Consider the following 16,322-nt stretch of genomic DNA (forward strand, 5'->3'; position numbering starts at 1 on the left):
TTTTTTTTTATTCAAAAAAATAAATAAAAAAAATAAGAAGGAGAAAATCCCAGCTCCGAAATAGCTCAAGACAAAACCGGGTTGAGATGATGAGAGGGTGAATTTTATGAGGAGGGAAAATTAGAAATATCATCCATCCCGGTGGTTTCCATGCGTAAAAACACGCAGTTAACCTCAGGATTTTAATTTCATATTTAAAGTTTAGGATCTAGATGTTTAAGAATATCCAACCATCCATTCTGTGCAGAGAAAATGTTATGAATCCAGAAAACAGGTCTCAGATCAGCACAGAAAAAGAGACAATACATATTTTAAAGCATTGCTATCATGCTGAAAAGCAGAGGTGGAGATTTAAGGCCTTTTATTAGACAGCTAGCAGCACATTTTATTTTTTCCAAAGCAGTGACATCTTTTTATTCCCTCTGCTGCGATTACTCGTCACCAAAACCTGCACCTACTATCTATACTTCACCAGATATTTAAGGAAATGCATTTTATACCAGTGAATAATGACAAATACAGTGTGCAAATTATGAAACTTGGATTAATTTGTATTTAAATCCATGTTATATGAGCAGGAAACTCTGGTTTTGACGGTTAAACTGGTGGAAATTGATTTATGAATGCGTGTTTTAATTGTGGGAATGGATTAAGGTTGTATTTTTCTCTGGGATAAAAATAATGTTTGTTTTATTTTTGGAGATTCCCCTTAAAATAATCAGCAGCTGCAGGTCTTTGCTGTTTATCATTGAGCCCCTCACCTGCACAACATTCCCTCTCTGCTGCTCTGCTCCTATTTTATGCGGATTTATCTATTTATTTCAGCTTGATCCGTGATCTCCACGCTAAAGACAAAAACACAACAAGATCACATCTAAGCTCACTTCGGGCACGGCCAAGTGCCGCGCATACCTTGCCGTAACCGAGTTGACGCCCACGGCGAGAGTCCAATCGCGAGATGACTTTCGGCGCTCCCGTCCAATCAGAGCGAGGCGGGCGCACGGTGGGCGGGTCCCGAGCAGCTCCAGAGAGGGACATTGAGATAGTTGAGGAGAGGAGGCTTGTTGGGCACGAATGCCACTCGTTGCGCGTCCTTATAATTTGGAGAGGTGTATGCAGCGCACGGCCCGTTCGCCTTTCCAGGTGGAAATCCAGGAGGAGCTGAGACCAAACTTAACTGGGACGACTGGTGAACCCGGTTCAGGACAGGTGAAATTCCCAGCAGGCTGCCTGTAAGGCCACAGGATCGATTCAGATGTAGGAAAATGCAGTGTATCTCAGCGCGGGTAGGAATACTGCAAATATATCTGCCTTAACAAAGTCTGTCTGCTTGTGTCGGATATTAAAAAATGTTATTTTCTTAAAACAAGTAAAAAAAAAAATCGGACAGCGAGGTGAGATTGTGTCTCGGGTAGTTTTTTTTCCAAGCGCAGCTGCTCACGTTTCAGGAACTGTGTTGGAGCAAATGACATTTCCTGCTGCAGTGATCAGCAACACGATGCTTTGTTTTATTATTATTCCCGAAGTGCCAGAAAATCCTGAATTATTTCACCTCAGTGGAAGTTTAAATGATGTAGGGTAAATATAGGAGGGTAAAATGGCTTTAGATGGAGATGTTTGCAGTGCGCACTCCTCCAGATTTTTATTCTTATTTCTAACCAGTTGGTTGAGCTTGTTTTATAAAAGTAAAGCTTATATATTATAGCATGAAATTATATGATGCAGTGAATTATGAGTGTCTGCCATTGCATTGAATTGCTGCTGCTGCTCCGTTATTAGGCTATTAAATAGGTTTTATTGTGGCCTTTGTGATGCTGCTGCTACAAGCAAACATACCCAAGTGTTAGTCTTCTTCTTTAAATTATATTTTTGTTTTGATACATGATTGATGTGTGAATTAATCTACAGCGCTGTTGCTCCACTCCATCTGACACGCAGGCCTGCATCAGGTTTACATCAAAATAACACAACAGACAGTTGCATCATGTGCGTTGTTATTGCGCAAACGTCTGGAGATCAAAATGCAAAATGCTGCTTTTTTAAAATATGGAAATAATGTGTTTTTCTGTGTGTGTGTGTGTGTGTGTGTGTTGCAGGTCATGGGTGAGATCACGCACAGGCACCGTGGAGGTTTAACTGCGACCAGTTGAAGAATCTCAGGAGTTAAAAAAGAGGATATCCAAACGATTTTCTTGGATTCGACTGCTTATATAAGACGTCAGATTCTTTTTTTTCCAACTGATAAAAATCTGCAATGACAAGGAGTCGGAGTGGAGAGGAATCAGTGGAAGAGCTGATGTGAATGCCCACCGTCTCAGGCGAGGAAGGATACAGTGAAAAGGCGCCGAGATGAAGGAGAAATCCAAAACGGCTGCAAGGACTAGACGGGAAAAGGAGAACAGTGAATTTTACGAACTGGCCAAAATGTTGCCTTTACCGTCGGCCATCACCTCCCAGCTGGACAAAGCCTCCATTATAAGACTGACAACCAGTTACCTGAAGATGCGAATTGTTTTCCCTCAGGGTGAGCTAAACCACAGTGAACAAAAGGGGGGAATATTAGGGATAAAACGCAGCATAATTAATATAAATCCACTGCTCCGTTAGTGTGTTATAATTTAATACACGTGTGTTTAAGTTGAGGCGTGCAACTTTGCAAATAAATCATAATTTCTAATAATACCAGGAGCCAGTTTAACACTGCAGCAATGCCATGGCTTTAAAAATAAAAATGAATGTAATATTCTTAATAACCCCGCGCTCACACGCACACACTCCAAGCCACACAGAAATATTACAGGAACATTATTTTTTTCCCCGCCGATCTACAGGGAGTCTTTACAAATGGATTATGCTCGTTTTTAATTCAGCGTGTCCAAAGGAGACGATCTGCCACCATCTTTTATAGAGGTCTCCGCAGGCTGCTTGGACTGCGTGACTGAGAACAAGACGTAGCAATTAGAACATAAAAAAAGGCCCTGCACGGCTTCTAATCACCTAAAGCCATGTAAGCAGGAGGCGCACACGCACACACACACACGCACACACACGCACACACACAATCACACACGTATAAGAAAAAAAGCGACTAATGATCTCCCATGAAATCTAATCAGAGGTGCTGCCATAGTAACATGCAGGTAGAGTCATATTGTAGTCTCATAACATGCAACACAAACATGATTTTTAAAAACTACAGAAGTCATATTTTTTATTTACGCAGCAGTGTTTTTAAAAGTGTGTGTCCATCCTTCGAGAACACCTTTTTATTTATTTTATTTTTCTATTGTGGGTCACATTTCCACATCCTCTCATCTGCCCTGGTTGATATTACACCACATGTCCGACAGCGCGGAGCTACTTTCATTTTCATTTCCTAATTTACTGCTGCAACCCGAGCTCCGTGAGATTCCTCCTGAAACTGAATGAATTTCAATGAGCACTTGCTTTGTTCCACTCACACTGAAAACAGTTTCCAACACTGAGGGACCCAAAATAAAACATGGAAAAAGATGAACATGTGTGTGTGTGTGTGTGTGTGTGTGTTTACAGGGAGGCATTAAAATCCTGCATTTTTTAATAATAAAAATAATAAAGTAATATTTTGTAGGGCATCATTAGGAATTAAAATATCACCCTGCTGTTTAGGTGACATCATCCCTGCAGACTGGGGGACTGTACCGCGCGTGCACCTTGTAAACACCAACAGATCATGGCGCGTGTGCAACATGTGACGGACAGGATGAGACTCTGTAAATGCTTTAACACTAAATAGGCCTTTTTAGCAGGCACGCCTCTGGCTGGAGGGTGTGTGTGTGTGTGTGTGTGTGTGTGTGTGTGTGTGTGTGTGTGTGTGTGTGTGTGTGTGTGTGCTACCGTTTCCAGTAGCCTAACTGTAATAATAGCACTACCACTTACAATAATAATAATGAAGAAATATGACATTGCATTTTACCAGTATCGATTTAAAAGGAGAAACACACACACACACACACACACACACACACACACACACACACACACACACACACACACACACTTTCTCTCTCTCTCTCTCTCACACACACACACACACACGCACACACACAGTGTCACACAGCAGCCAAACAGCATTATTTCCCTCTCTCCAGGTTTGGGTGAGGCGTGGGGTCACGCAAGTCGAACAAGATCTTTGGACAATATTGGACGAGAGCTGGGATCTCATTTACTGCAGGTATATTATTATTTTTATTATAATACTTGCATTATTAACTGTTAAATATCTGCACCAGAGGAATATGATCGTGTGGCATATTTTTTGGAGAGGTAACTGTGCGCTGTTTATTCGCAGACGTTGGACGGATTCATCTTTGTCGTGGCTCCAGATGGGAAAATAATGTACATTTCAGAGACAGCGTCGGTCCATTTAGGACTGTCTCAGGTCCGTTTGCGCCGTCAGATATTTAGATTTAATTTAATACAGATGGAGACCGTGTTAAATCACCATCCCTGTGTGTACCTGTTAATTACATGAGTTACTCTCAACAGGTAGAGTTGACTGGGAACAGTATTTATGAATATGTCCATCCTGCCGACCACGACGAGATGACAGCTGTGCTGACGCCACATCAGCCTTATCACTCGCATTTCGTCCAAGGTAAAATATATTTGCTGTTTAAAGCTTCCAAAAAATATGTCGCTCATATTCAATTGAATTAAATCTCGCTGTGTCTGGAGGGAGCAAACAAATGCAACACAGACGCATATTCACTCTGCACAAATGTGTTAGTCTTTACGCGTAGTGTTCCTGCAGGATGCATTTTGCAACAGTAATATCGCTTTGGATTTTTTATATATATGCAACATAAATAATGCATTTAATTTAATATTTTTTTTTTTTTACATTATTATTAAAAATGCAGTGCGTCATGTTGACGCAGGAGATTCTGTTTTTTAAATATGCAGACGCAGCGACAGCTTGTGGTGTTTTTTTTCTCCTATGTTTCTGAGGAAATTCGGATTTCATAATCGCCCAGGTTAAAATGTTTTCCTTCCCTCAGAGTATGAAGCGGAGCGCTCTTTCTTTCTGCGGATGAAATGTGTGCTGGCAAAACGAAACGCAGGCCTCACCAGCGGTGGATACAAGGTAGGCTGTGACGCTCTGTCACCGGTCTGTGATGTTTAATTTACTCTTTATTAATTACTATAATAATGACTTTCAATAATAAATGAATGCAATAATTTAGTGACAAAATGCGCGACCAATATTCAAATCAATATTCATGTAATATTGTGTTATAAGGACTGAAGCACAGAGGAGGAGATTTAATATTCTTTAGTATTTCTGTGATATTTTAATTTTGTATTTCTGGTCAGCAGCATATAAATGATGCTTCAGAAATGCAGCATATTAACCGTGTTAAATAATTAACTATAATTCTGAATAAAGGGACATTTCAGGATTTTCTTCTATGAATGTAATTTTTGTTTTTCTCTGCTGCACCACAGGTGATCCACTGCAGTGGCTACCTGAAGATCCGTCAGTACAGTCTGGACATGTCCCCCTTTGAGGGCTGCTACCAGAACGTGGGTCTGGTGGCTGTGGGTCACTCGCTGCCGCCCAGCGCTGTGACTGAGATCAAACTGCACAGCAACATGTTCATGTTCAGAGCCAGTTTGGACATGAAGCTCATCTTCCTGGACTCCAGGTAACACAGTCAGTTTGCTGTAAATTCTCTTGAGGTGTTTTCTGTCTAATCAGATGTTTCTGTTTATGTGTGTGTGCTCACTGTAAAGCATGTTTTGCATTAGGAAGATTAAATGAGTTTGGGAAACTACTAAACATTTTAGCTTTAAACACAAGCAATACAGATAAATCTGAAGTATCCCCTGGCAGAGGTGGATCTACCAGGGTGGCACAGGATGGCACAAAACCCAAATATTCACTGGTGTTTACAAGTGTTTCCTGACTGCCTGCAACATCACTGAAACTGCTCAATCTGCATGTCCTAATTGTAAATCAGTTATGCAAGCAACATACAACAGCACCCAGTTTAAAAGGCACAACACCCTCACGACATTTTTAATCAGCATTACTGGATAAATACTGGATATCATGGACTGCTTAATATTGTCTTCAAATCTCTACCTTGGAGCTACTTTAAATTTTATTTTTAAAAATGTTCTGGACAGATTTTAGACTAAGTAATGGGCAAAAAAGACATGTATGTATTTTTTTTAATTGGGAAAAAAAGCAATTTTATTGATTTCATATGCCACATTTTGGTATTTCTATTCAGTGCTTTAGTCATGTGCAACTGTAATGTTGTTTTTGAGTTTAAATATCTTTATTTGGAGGCTTTTCCAAGCAAATATTAACACACATGATTGTTTGCAATTAAATCAGCATGCATATATTTCTACCACCCCATGAATATTTCTCCAGATCTGCCCCTGATCCCTGGATCACTCTGCATATTTAAAAAAAACAAAAAAAACAACAACTTTCTAATCCCTCTCCAGGGTGGCAGAGCTGACAGGTTACGAGCCCCAGGACCTGATCGAGAAAACCCTGTACCATCATGTCCACAGCTGTGACACCTTCCACCTCCGCTGTGCACACCACCTCTGTGAGTTACAGGCCTGCCGCTATTATGCTTTTACTGCAGGTTGGCTGACCTTCTTTTGTCACAATAACTGCTCAGGCAACCTGCTGTAGACAATGACAAACACACACACACACACACACACACACACACACACACACACACACACACACACGTTGTTAAGCGTGTTAATCTCTGTCTTCTGTCTAATTCTTTTATCTCCTTCAGTGCTGGTAAAAGGCCAAGTCACCACTAAGTATTATCGTTTCCTGGCGAAGCACGGCGGCTGGGTCTGGGTCCAGAGTTACGCCACAATTGTCCACAACAGCCGGTCCTCGAGACCTCACTGTATAGTCAGCGTCAACTACGTCCTCACGTGAGTCTCACTTTATACTCCTAAAACTTCTCTTAAGAGACTTGCTTTCAAGAAACAGATTTAAGAATAAAATATATTTACAATATTTTCTTGAGATGTTTGTTGATGGAAAACTGGTTGCAATCTTTCATTTGTAATTATGAGTCATGCATGCCAGATAATAAGATGTTACATTTATCGCATTTTGGACTGAAATCCCTAAAATCAGAGCTACATAAACAAGCTGTAAGAGGCTATGCTGGGCTAAAAAGCAGCTGCATTTTAATGGTGTTTGCAGAGGGAGGAGCATTGATTATTTAACTAGATTAAGTAAAAATCATATCATACACTTTTATGATCCATGCTCGAAGCTCACTCTATGATATGACGGGTCTTTGTCTCTGGGAGAAATCCTTCTCTTTATCCCTCTGTAGCCTCTCTGTACAAATCCACCAAACACCGCGGCTGCAGGGCTCAGGCAGTTGTGTGTTATGAGAGCACAAAGCACACTAAGGCCCTTTGAGACAACAAGACAAACACCAGGGTTCAACCCCATCAAAAAACCTCTACTGTCACCATCGATCTGCGGTCCAAGGAAAGCAAAATCGATCAAACGGTGAACTAGGAATCAATAGCTATCTCATAGCTGTAGCACATGTTGGATTTTCCTCGTTAGGTTTGGTTGATCCACATGTGGCTTTTCCGTGTGTGTGCGTGCGCGTGTCCTTCTGTGTGCCCGTAACAGGGTGTTTGCGCGAGCCCCTACGTGCGTGCATGCATATGGCTGCACTCTACGTATCGATTTCTCCTGATGCAGCAAGAAGAAAACAAAGTAACTACATTAAAATGACAGTGCATTTCCAATCGCATAATTAGCTCTAACGCCCAAGTATCCCAAAGCTCACATGCAGCAAAGAGCACAGAAAAAGGCACCTACATTAAAAAAACAAACAGCAATTCAATCACCTTGCCCCCACAGCATTTTAACCCAACAAGAATCCATTAATAAATCATGTTTGGAGGTTGGCTGGTGGCGTATTTCAGACATGAGGTGCTCTGACATTGACCCTGAGGTGGAATTCGGCTAACACAGCTGAGTTTGCACAAAGGCCCAACATTATTGGCTCAGACATAAGTCATCCAGGGCACAGATAGGATGCAGAACCAGCCACCGCAACTATACCTGCAAGAGCAAATAACACTCACACTGTGTACTGGCTATCCAAACACAGCCTTTCCCCTAAGGTGTTGTACATAAAGAATGGGTCATATTTAGAGTCATATTAAAGAGGCTGGCTGTGCAGGGTCAGGGATGGGCCACAGGGTTTAAAATGCCAGGCAGCTGCTATTACATACTGTTGATGTGATAAGTTAAGAATAGGCTCATGTTTGCTGAACACTTGACACAGGAGCCTTTTCACTCCCTCGACAGCGACACTTGGATTGAGTTCAGCCACAGGACAGTGGGTTAAAATGTCAAAGATGGTGCACGAGCTGCATGCACACATACAAGTAAAATCTGCCTGCATAGAACAAAAAATGTTTTCTAATAAGCTGCTTGCAGAGGAAATCCAATGCAGAGATGGTGTACATGCACATGCGTGTGTCCATGTGTGCACACTTACTCATGTTGTTTTCTAGCTTGTTTCTGGCAATGGTGGTACGGCAGAAAAGAATGATTAACTTCCTTCGTGGTGTCTGTTATGTTTCTCAGAAGTGGGAGGACTTAATCTTTTGAACTTATCTTAAACGTTGTTTTCACTTCTCATAGTCCTCACATCGCTCATGGTATAAAAAGTGTGTTTGCAAAATAAGTCTCTGTAGTTATCTATGTTCAATATTGGCCAAGACGTCTGCTGCAGACTAATTACTGATTATGTCACTTGGTGCAACACCACTGCCGAGACTGTATAAGAAAGAAAGAAGGTGCCCAGATTACATATGGAAAGTGTTAGCCTAAATGTTTAAGAAGCTTTGAATTGATCTGGAAAACCTGGAGGGGAAGGGTGAACAACACTATGCCCTCCCTTAAGATGCTCAGTGGCTCGCAGCAGGAAGTGCATTAAAATATTTGAACCAAAGCAAAGTTAAGATTAGATTTTCAACCAGTTTTGTATCTTAACAATGTGGCTAGTGTGTGTACATGAGCTGTGAAACTCCCCTCCATCTTGCCAGATCTATCTGCTCATCCCTCAGCTCAACTCTGCCGGATGATGCATTTCGCGTCGTCTGGATTTTCGCTGGCTCTAGGGTTGTTGCTCAAACTACAGACTGTACTTCTGCATTTTCAAATGCCTTCCACCACAAACACAATCACTATAGAAGTGGATCAAGAAAGAGACCCACCCTCTCTCTCAAACGCAGATCAAACCGTAAAACTAGGCTTTGCTGAGCAAATATGAACCAAGATTCTTTTACTGTATTGCGTATTGCTCACATAGAATGTGTAAGAAACACATTTTAGTGCACTGTTTGGCTGTAATATGAGAATTTTTTAACAGGAAGTGGATGCCACACTGTTTCCTGTATTGTAAAAACACTAGGCTAATAAAACTGAGATCAAACTGTCAAACTAAGCAGTGCTGATCAAGTACGAAGATTCTTTTACTTTGCTGCCTGTTTCTGGCCTAAAATGTTTTCAAAAACATATTTTAGTGCACTGTTTGGCTGTAATATGAGAATTTTTGAACAGGAAGTGGGCGCCATACTGTTTTCTGTTTTGTAAAAATGGAGACGGTAAAAAATGCAGCACTGATCAAATATAAACAAAGATTCTGTTACTGTGTTGCCTATTTCTTGCCTAAAATGTTTGCAGAAACCGTTTAACTGTAGTTCAAGATCGTTTGTTACCAGCCGGCCACCATATTGTTTCCTGTGTCATTCACCGGCGGAAGCGTTTACTGGTCTGGTGCAGCACAGTGCATTCTGGTAGTTGTAGGTTTGCTACCTCTTGAGCAAAAGCAAATGTCACAGCCAATTTCTCTGTTTTCTCTAAACATGTGGCACCAATTTCAAGTATTTGCATTTTTCTACTTCATACACAGCCCAGTTTTATGAAAAGACCATCTCTCCAGCAGTGAAATACTTCTTTAGAGAGTCTACAGTGACACTAGCAGTTATGTAAGGTTGTAGGCTACTTATTGCTAACATCTCGTTTAGTGAGTTAGCATGCTTTTTAATGAGCACTTGTCACAAGTGCAGCTGGAACAGATGGGAATTTAAATTTAGTCATAAACCAACATAATAGACAAATTAAGACTTGATGATGGGGGAACAAAATGAAAAGCCAGTGTATTACTAAAGTTATTAGAAAGTATCCTGAGGGGGAAATGAATGAAGCAATCCATGCGACAGTTGTCAAGATATTTTAGTTTCAACCAAAGTGAAGGAATGACTGCTATTCCTAGAGTTGCTGGCATGGCTAAAGAGTCACAACCTGGATAAATATGGGTTCAATCTTTTTTTTGTTTATCTCTAACATGTATTTTGTTTGTGTCAAAAGGGATACTGAGTATAAGGGAATGCAGCTGTCTTTGGACCAAATGAGCCCCACCAAGCCAGCCTTCCCCTACGCCGACAGTCACAGTGAAGACAGGAAGAGCACCAAGTCACGTCTGACCCAGGCCAAGGCTAAAGCCAGAGTGTCACCCTACCCACAGGTAATAAACAGCCTATTTTATCCAGCTAAATCCAGACAGAAGACTCGCTGAAGGCTTAATTGATATCAAGAGGTTCACAAACTCTGAAAAAAAAAAATATTGTCTTGTTTCTGTCAGCAGTTTTCAGCTTTCAATCCAGAACGCTCAGAGTCGGACCAGGACAGCCAGTGGGGAGGGAGCCCGCTGACAGACTCTGCATCTCCTCAGCTGCTGGATCCCGGCGAGGCTGCAGAGGCATCTTGCGCCTACCGACTGTATCCAGACTCAGGCTCCCTGTGCTACGGCCTGGGTCTGTCAGAAGACGATCTCGCTCATGCCCAAACGCATCCTCACACCACCACCTGTGACCGGGTGCGATGCCAGAGCGGCCGCTACTTCCTCGGAACCCCCCAGTCGGGAAGAGAGGTATGGTGGGACGCCACGCGCTCTGTGCTCTCGCTGCCAAAATCGTCCGTGGAGAACAGCGAGGGCTACGAAATCACATCCTACCATGGAGCCATTCACGGTGAGGTGTTAGGGTTGAGACCGCAACCATCTGTCTCTGAAAATAGCACTGGCCTAACTTCTCCTGGTAGCTGTTTTCCAAATGTTATTATGGGACATGCTAAGTTGTTTACGGCGTCTCTTGCCAGTGTGCCGATTGCTACCATCTGTTCAAAAATTGCCTGCAATTGAAAGCCAAGTTATTTCACATTTCACATCCTCAAACAGGGAAACAACCCCCACTGTGCTTGTGCCAAGACATTCAGTCTAACAGACCATGGTTCTGTACACATTTAAAAAAGAACTTCACACATTACACCGGCAACTTCAGCAACTGGCACTTAAAATATATGAGAATTATAGGACACAGATCATCGCACACTTTGTAAATGTAGACAAAGAGGATCAAATTACTCATTAACATACTGTCATTCATTGATTCCACTGTTTTGAAATGTGGCCTTTGAACTCTCCTTACAGGACGGGGCCACTGGGATGAAGACAGTGTAGTGAGTTCACCCGATGGAGGCGGGTCCACCAGTGATTCGGGTGAACGTTACCATGGTGACCACTTCCGGGCAACCCCTCGAGAGCCCAGCAAGATGGAGACCCTGATCCGAGCCACGCAGCAGATGATCAAAGAGGAAGAGAGCCGTCTGCAGCAGCACAAGTCGCCGTTGGATGTCTCAGGCCTCGCCAAAGCTCACAGCCCGTGCTTCACCTCTTCTCTGTCCCACCACTCCCAGCTCACCATGCCCAGCGTGGTGTGCCGCGGCCCGGGAGCCCCCAGCATCGACCTCCCCTCTGAACGCCTCCATCATCGGGACAGCGTCAAAGTGCTCGGTCCGCACGACAACGACGAAAACACAACCAGCCCAGCGTCTCTGTCTCGTCTCAGCAGCCCCAGCTCTGACGGCCTCCCCAGGTCGGGCCTCTCCCTCACCAAAGACTACATGCAGACGGATCTGTCCCCACACCCTCCACAGCCTCAAGGGAGCCCGCTGCTCTATCAGGCCCAGGAGAGGCAGCCACTGGACAGGCAAGCAGCCTATGCTTTGACTGGATACTCCCTGGAGCACCTGTATGACCCGGAAAACCTGAGGAGTTACTCGGGCCTGGCCTGTGGAGGAGTCCAGTATGACGTGGCGTCCCATGTGAGGATGCAGGCCGAGCAGATGCAGGGACACAAGGCCACCTCAGTTATCATAACCAATGGGAGCTGACGATATCTGGTGCAGATAGGTCCTGTTCTCTAGATGAGGATGCTACAGTAAGGTGGTGCTTCATGCACATGCAAACACTGACCAAGTGCTTGATACAAACAGCCGGACAATTAAAAAAAAGAATCAAAAGGTACCTGCACTGGGTCGATGCGCCCTCGGTGGCTCATTCAGCACAATCTCTGTGTGTCAGGCTTTGTATCATACCGTTCTCTTTCCTTTATCATCGGAGGATGATATGAACTAGTGTTGAAGAACTGACGTTCGGTCTGCCACGTCACAGGGCGGAGGTTTGCTCCATTACATAGGAATATAGTGTTACTTTAATGGTGAACTGACTCCCCCCTCCCTGCAAAGGCGACCCAAGTTCTGAGTCTGGTTAAACATCAAGCCAGTGTTTCTATTCCAAAACGCCTCACGCACCATTGGCCATGAAAGTTAATCTGTCCTGGAACACAGTTTCCAAAGGCAGTAAGAAAATGTGTTGTTCCATTGCCCCTTCACCTGAAAACTCCATCGTGCAGAGCATAATGTTTGACACATGAAGTGCAACATGGGAAAGGCGAGAGTCTCACTATTGTAAGATGTCAGTGTTTCCTGGTATTTATTTGTCAGTGGGCTGTTTTTATGTATGTGTCATTTTTTTCCTGTCTAAGTAGAATCTTTATTGGTCGCATAAAATTAGTTTTGGTGTTTGGATTTACACCAACATTAGATTAAAATCATTTGAATGACGAGGGAAAAAACAGAAAGAAAAATGCTTCTGATATGTAAAAGTGTAAAATATACAGGTCGACTTTGAGCTGTTTTAATGTATATGTGAAATGCCCTCACTTAGAGCGCAAACAGAGAGTGCAGAACAGAAAAACACATTGGCCCCACGCCCCCTAAATAAAGGCATTGTATGTATCGACTTACACATGTGGCTGAAACAATATTGTTTACATATCAGAGTATAATTTTCCCTGTTTTTACCTCACTTAACTGTTACCCAACTTATTAGCATATGTAGAGTATGCTTCGAAATCCTTAAATCGTGCTTCACATGCAGTTGTTCTCAAAGAAAAACATTTGTTTCTGTTTTTATTTTTGTCATGTCAGCCTAAAGGGTTAAAATAACTGATAAGAACTTATAAAAATGTGTTGAATGTCTTTAGTTTCTTATTTAATTTATGATGTAAATATCATCTCACAATGAACTTTTGAACAGGAAGTGACAAGATTATTTATTAATTGGTTTTAAAAAGTCTTAAATCTGAATACAGTTGCAAACAAATAACTTTTGTCTCTGTTGATTTTTGTCTTACCTCATTCAAAGTGCTTTGAATGAACACACGTTTATTAAAGCTGCTGCCTCAGAGAAACTCAATTTTAGACATCCTGGTGTGTGAAGAATCAGGACAGCTTCATACAACACATTTTCCTTTCACACAAAACCTGCTCAGCAAAGATCGGAAATACTATCAAGTCGTTTATTCAAACCAGTATGCATATTACTTGTAGTAAAATTAGGCTTCAGATATTAGCCTATATCAATTGTAAATCATTCATATTAGCACAACACTACTTTATCCCATTAAAACAATACTCACAACTTGGATTCATTTTTATGAAAACCCTTCTTTTGATGTGAGGACCCTTGCGCACTAAAGGAATATGAATAACTTACAGGGTAATCGAGGAATGGACACATAATTTGAGGTACCAACAACCCGGTTTTATAAATCCGAATGAACTGCTTGGCAACCAGACCAGGCCTCTAATTGAGACAGGCCTTTATTCAGTCCCTCCAGGATCTCGCGGCAAAAAAAACCTGAATTTGCGGCCAATTTTGCCAATAATTGTAATAAAAATACAGCATTTTCATGTGATTTTTTTGCGGGAAATTGTGGCAAATGACAAAAATTTCAGCTATTGACAAAAGGAGGGGAAAAAATGTAATATTTTTTTAAAATTACCCCCTCCAAAAAATAAGTCATGTAATCACTTGCTATAATAATCATACTGAATATTACAAAAATAGCTGCAAATGTTTTTTTTTTTTGTTTTTTTTGTTTTTTTTACAGTTCTCTTCTTTAGTTTTATCTAATTAGTTTCAAAACATGGACTCCAACAATGTTACAAAGAATCCTGAATGAAAATTGTAGCTCTCTTCCGTAAACGTGACATTTTAATACATTCAACACATATTGTATGCATTTAAACAGTGCAAATTCTTATGTCAATACAGAACATTCTCCATACTACAATGCCATTAGCGCGTTTGATGATGCGTCTGATGACATTTTCCGGTTGGCCCGAAAATGCGGAAAAAACGCGGGACTTTTGAAAAATTGGAAACCCACGCAAATATTGACTTTCGTTGAATTTGCGTTAATTATTGCGATTGCAAGATCGCCATTTTCTGGAGGGACTGTTTATTTGCCAGAATGTGTAGCCACACTGAGCTAGTAAAAGAGACTGGGTGTTTAAGTGAAGTTTTACAGTAGACATAGAGATGTATAAATATAGATATGACACATAGAAACTAAACTTTAAAGGACAGGTCTGATGTCACACCTTATGTTTCTTATTGTCAACAAATCCTATGAAAAGACCAAAACCAACAATGCAAAGATGTAAATCTGGGTCACAAATTTATTGCAGATTTATACACGTCTGGGGCTCTAGTGAGTATTTACGGTAGGAGGAGAGTGTATTTTGGGATTGACTCAAACTACAAACTAGACATTTTAATTAAAGAGCATGTCACTCAGTGCAATGATGTGGCTCAATTATGTTTTTGTTTTTTTTTAGTTTGTGGACAACAGTGGAGGTCTATAGCAAAAATGAAAATTAGCAACACTTGACTCCTAGATATTACGTTTATATGTTACTAAACTGCTCTCTTAATTACATTGTTGTAGAAACATAACTGCTGTCTGGATTATGTTTAGAGACAGTATTTCTTTGTAATACGTAGGCGTAGGAAGGAGGTGGTTGGCGTACAAGGTGCAGGACTCTGACAACAGAACTTTGGGATTGCGTCCAGACTCCTGCCTCAGGTTTAGGCAACAAACACACTTTGGTTAAGTTCTGAAATGTGAATACAAAAAAGGTAATTTAAAAATTGCTGTAGACCCTATGAATTGATAGTGTATTGCAAGATTGCTTATTTTGGCGGAAAACAACTGAAATACGTTTTCATTTAAGATTCTGCTGATACATTCAGTAGCTACATTAACTGCCAGATGTGTTAATTAAAACATTTCCTCGTTATGTTAATAGAAAATGTATGTATTTCGCATACATTTCCTTAAAAACACATTTTCTGTTTTGATTTAGTTGTATATATTTGTTTTTGGTCTTTTCATGGGATTTGTTGACCATAATTAAAAATATCAGAATATCAAAAGCCTCATTCTTTGATTTTTTTTTTTTTTCACAACAAGTGAATTAATGGTGGGCATTTTCCAAACATCTAGTACAAACCGCTCATACAAGCCATTACATCAGCAAACTGCTGGTGTGACTACCGAGCTGTCACCTTTTAAATGCGCTTGCAGCAGCACGTTCCTGCTGTTCGGAGCAGTTGAACTCGCACGTTTAGCCGCTCTGACCTCTGCTCAGAGGCAATTTCTCTGCCATGTATTTTAATATATGTAAGTTATTCACATGTTGCTGGAGAGCTGGCCAGCCTGCCTGGCCGTCTGAGCTGAGCTGAGAGGGACCTGGACACAGTCTGGGCCTGGATGCAGAGCTCCCATCAGTCACTGCTGACACGGCCATGTGATGGTCTGCCAGATATCACTGCTGCTGTCATTCCAGGAGGTAGAACACCACTCTGCTGTTGACACCACAGCATTCGGGAAGGGTGTGTGTGTGTGTGTGTTTATTGCTGAGATACTTCAATAATAAGAGACAGGGGTTTTTTTTCCTCCTAAACACTGGGGCTTTTGCCTGATGTGCCCTGAAGGCTTTCACATGTAGAGCCGGCTACAAATGCAGCCAAACACTGGGCCTTTTGCCCAGACTTTGTACA

At 41.6% G+C, this 16,322-nt stretch overlaps 1 protein-coding gene across 4 annotated transcripts; it reads left to right on the forward strand.

Moving 5' to 3' along the window:
* The first annotated feature begins 1,059 nt into the window (after window positions 1–1,059).
* LOC125897240 (single-minded homolog 1-like) lies at window positions 1,060–15,662 on the forward strand. 4 transcript variants are annotated; one of them, XM_049590418.1, is made up of 12 exons: window positions 1,060–1,286; window positions 2,097–2,524; window positions 4,131–4,213; window positions 4,331–4,420; window positions 4,528–4,636; window positions 5,040–5,125; window positions 5,488–5,687; window positions 6,502–6,608; window positions 6,813–6,960; window positions 10,442–10,598; window positions 10,716–11,103; window positions 11,562–15,662. In XM_049590418.1, exons 2-12 carry the CDS (start codon window positions 2,350–2,352, stop codon window positions 12,302–12,304), a joined length of 2,286 nt encoding a protein of 761 aa, XP_049446375.1. In that variant the 5' UTR covers window positions 1,060–1,286; window positions 2,097–2,349; the 3' UTR covers window positions 12,305–15,662. The 4 variants fall into 4 exon arrangements, with proteins under 4 accessions (XP_049446375.1, XP_049446377.1, XP_049446376.1 ...); XM_049590420.1 differs by having other exon boundaries at window positions 10,719–11,103; XM_049590419.1 differs by having other exon boundaries at window positions 1,060–1,209.
* The last annotated feature ends 660 nt before the right edge of the window (window positions 15,663–16,322 follow it).

The sequence above is a fragment of the Epinephelus fuscoguttatus genome, linkage group LG11, assembly GCF_011397635.1.
Source record: "Epinephelus fuscoguttatus linkage group LG11, E.fuscoguttatus.final_Chr_v1".
Taxonomy (NCBI): Eukaryota; Metazoa; Chordata; class Actinopteri; order Perciformes; family Serranidae; genus Epinephelus; species Epinephelus fuscoguttatus.

Bases quoted from the DNA above. Each gene is read 5' to 3' on its own strand.
- LOC125897240 (XM_049590418.1), top strand. From the start codon at position 2,350: ATGAAGGAGAAATCCAAAACGGCTGCAAGGACTAGACGGGAAAAGGAG. The intron at 5,126-5,487 runs GTAGGCTGTGAC...GCTGCACCACAG, and splicing joins TCACCAGCGGTGGATACAAG to GTGATCCACTGCAGTGGCTA. The intron at 6,961-10,441 runs GTGAGTCTCACT...TTGTGTCAAAAG, and splicing joins AGCGTCAACTACGTCCTCAC to GGATACTGAGTATAAGGGAA.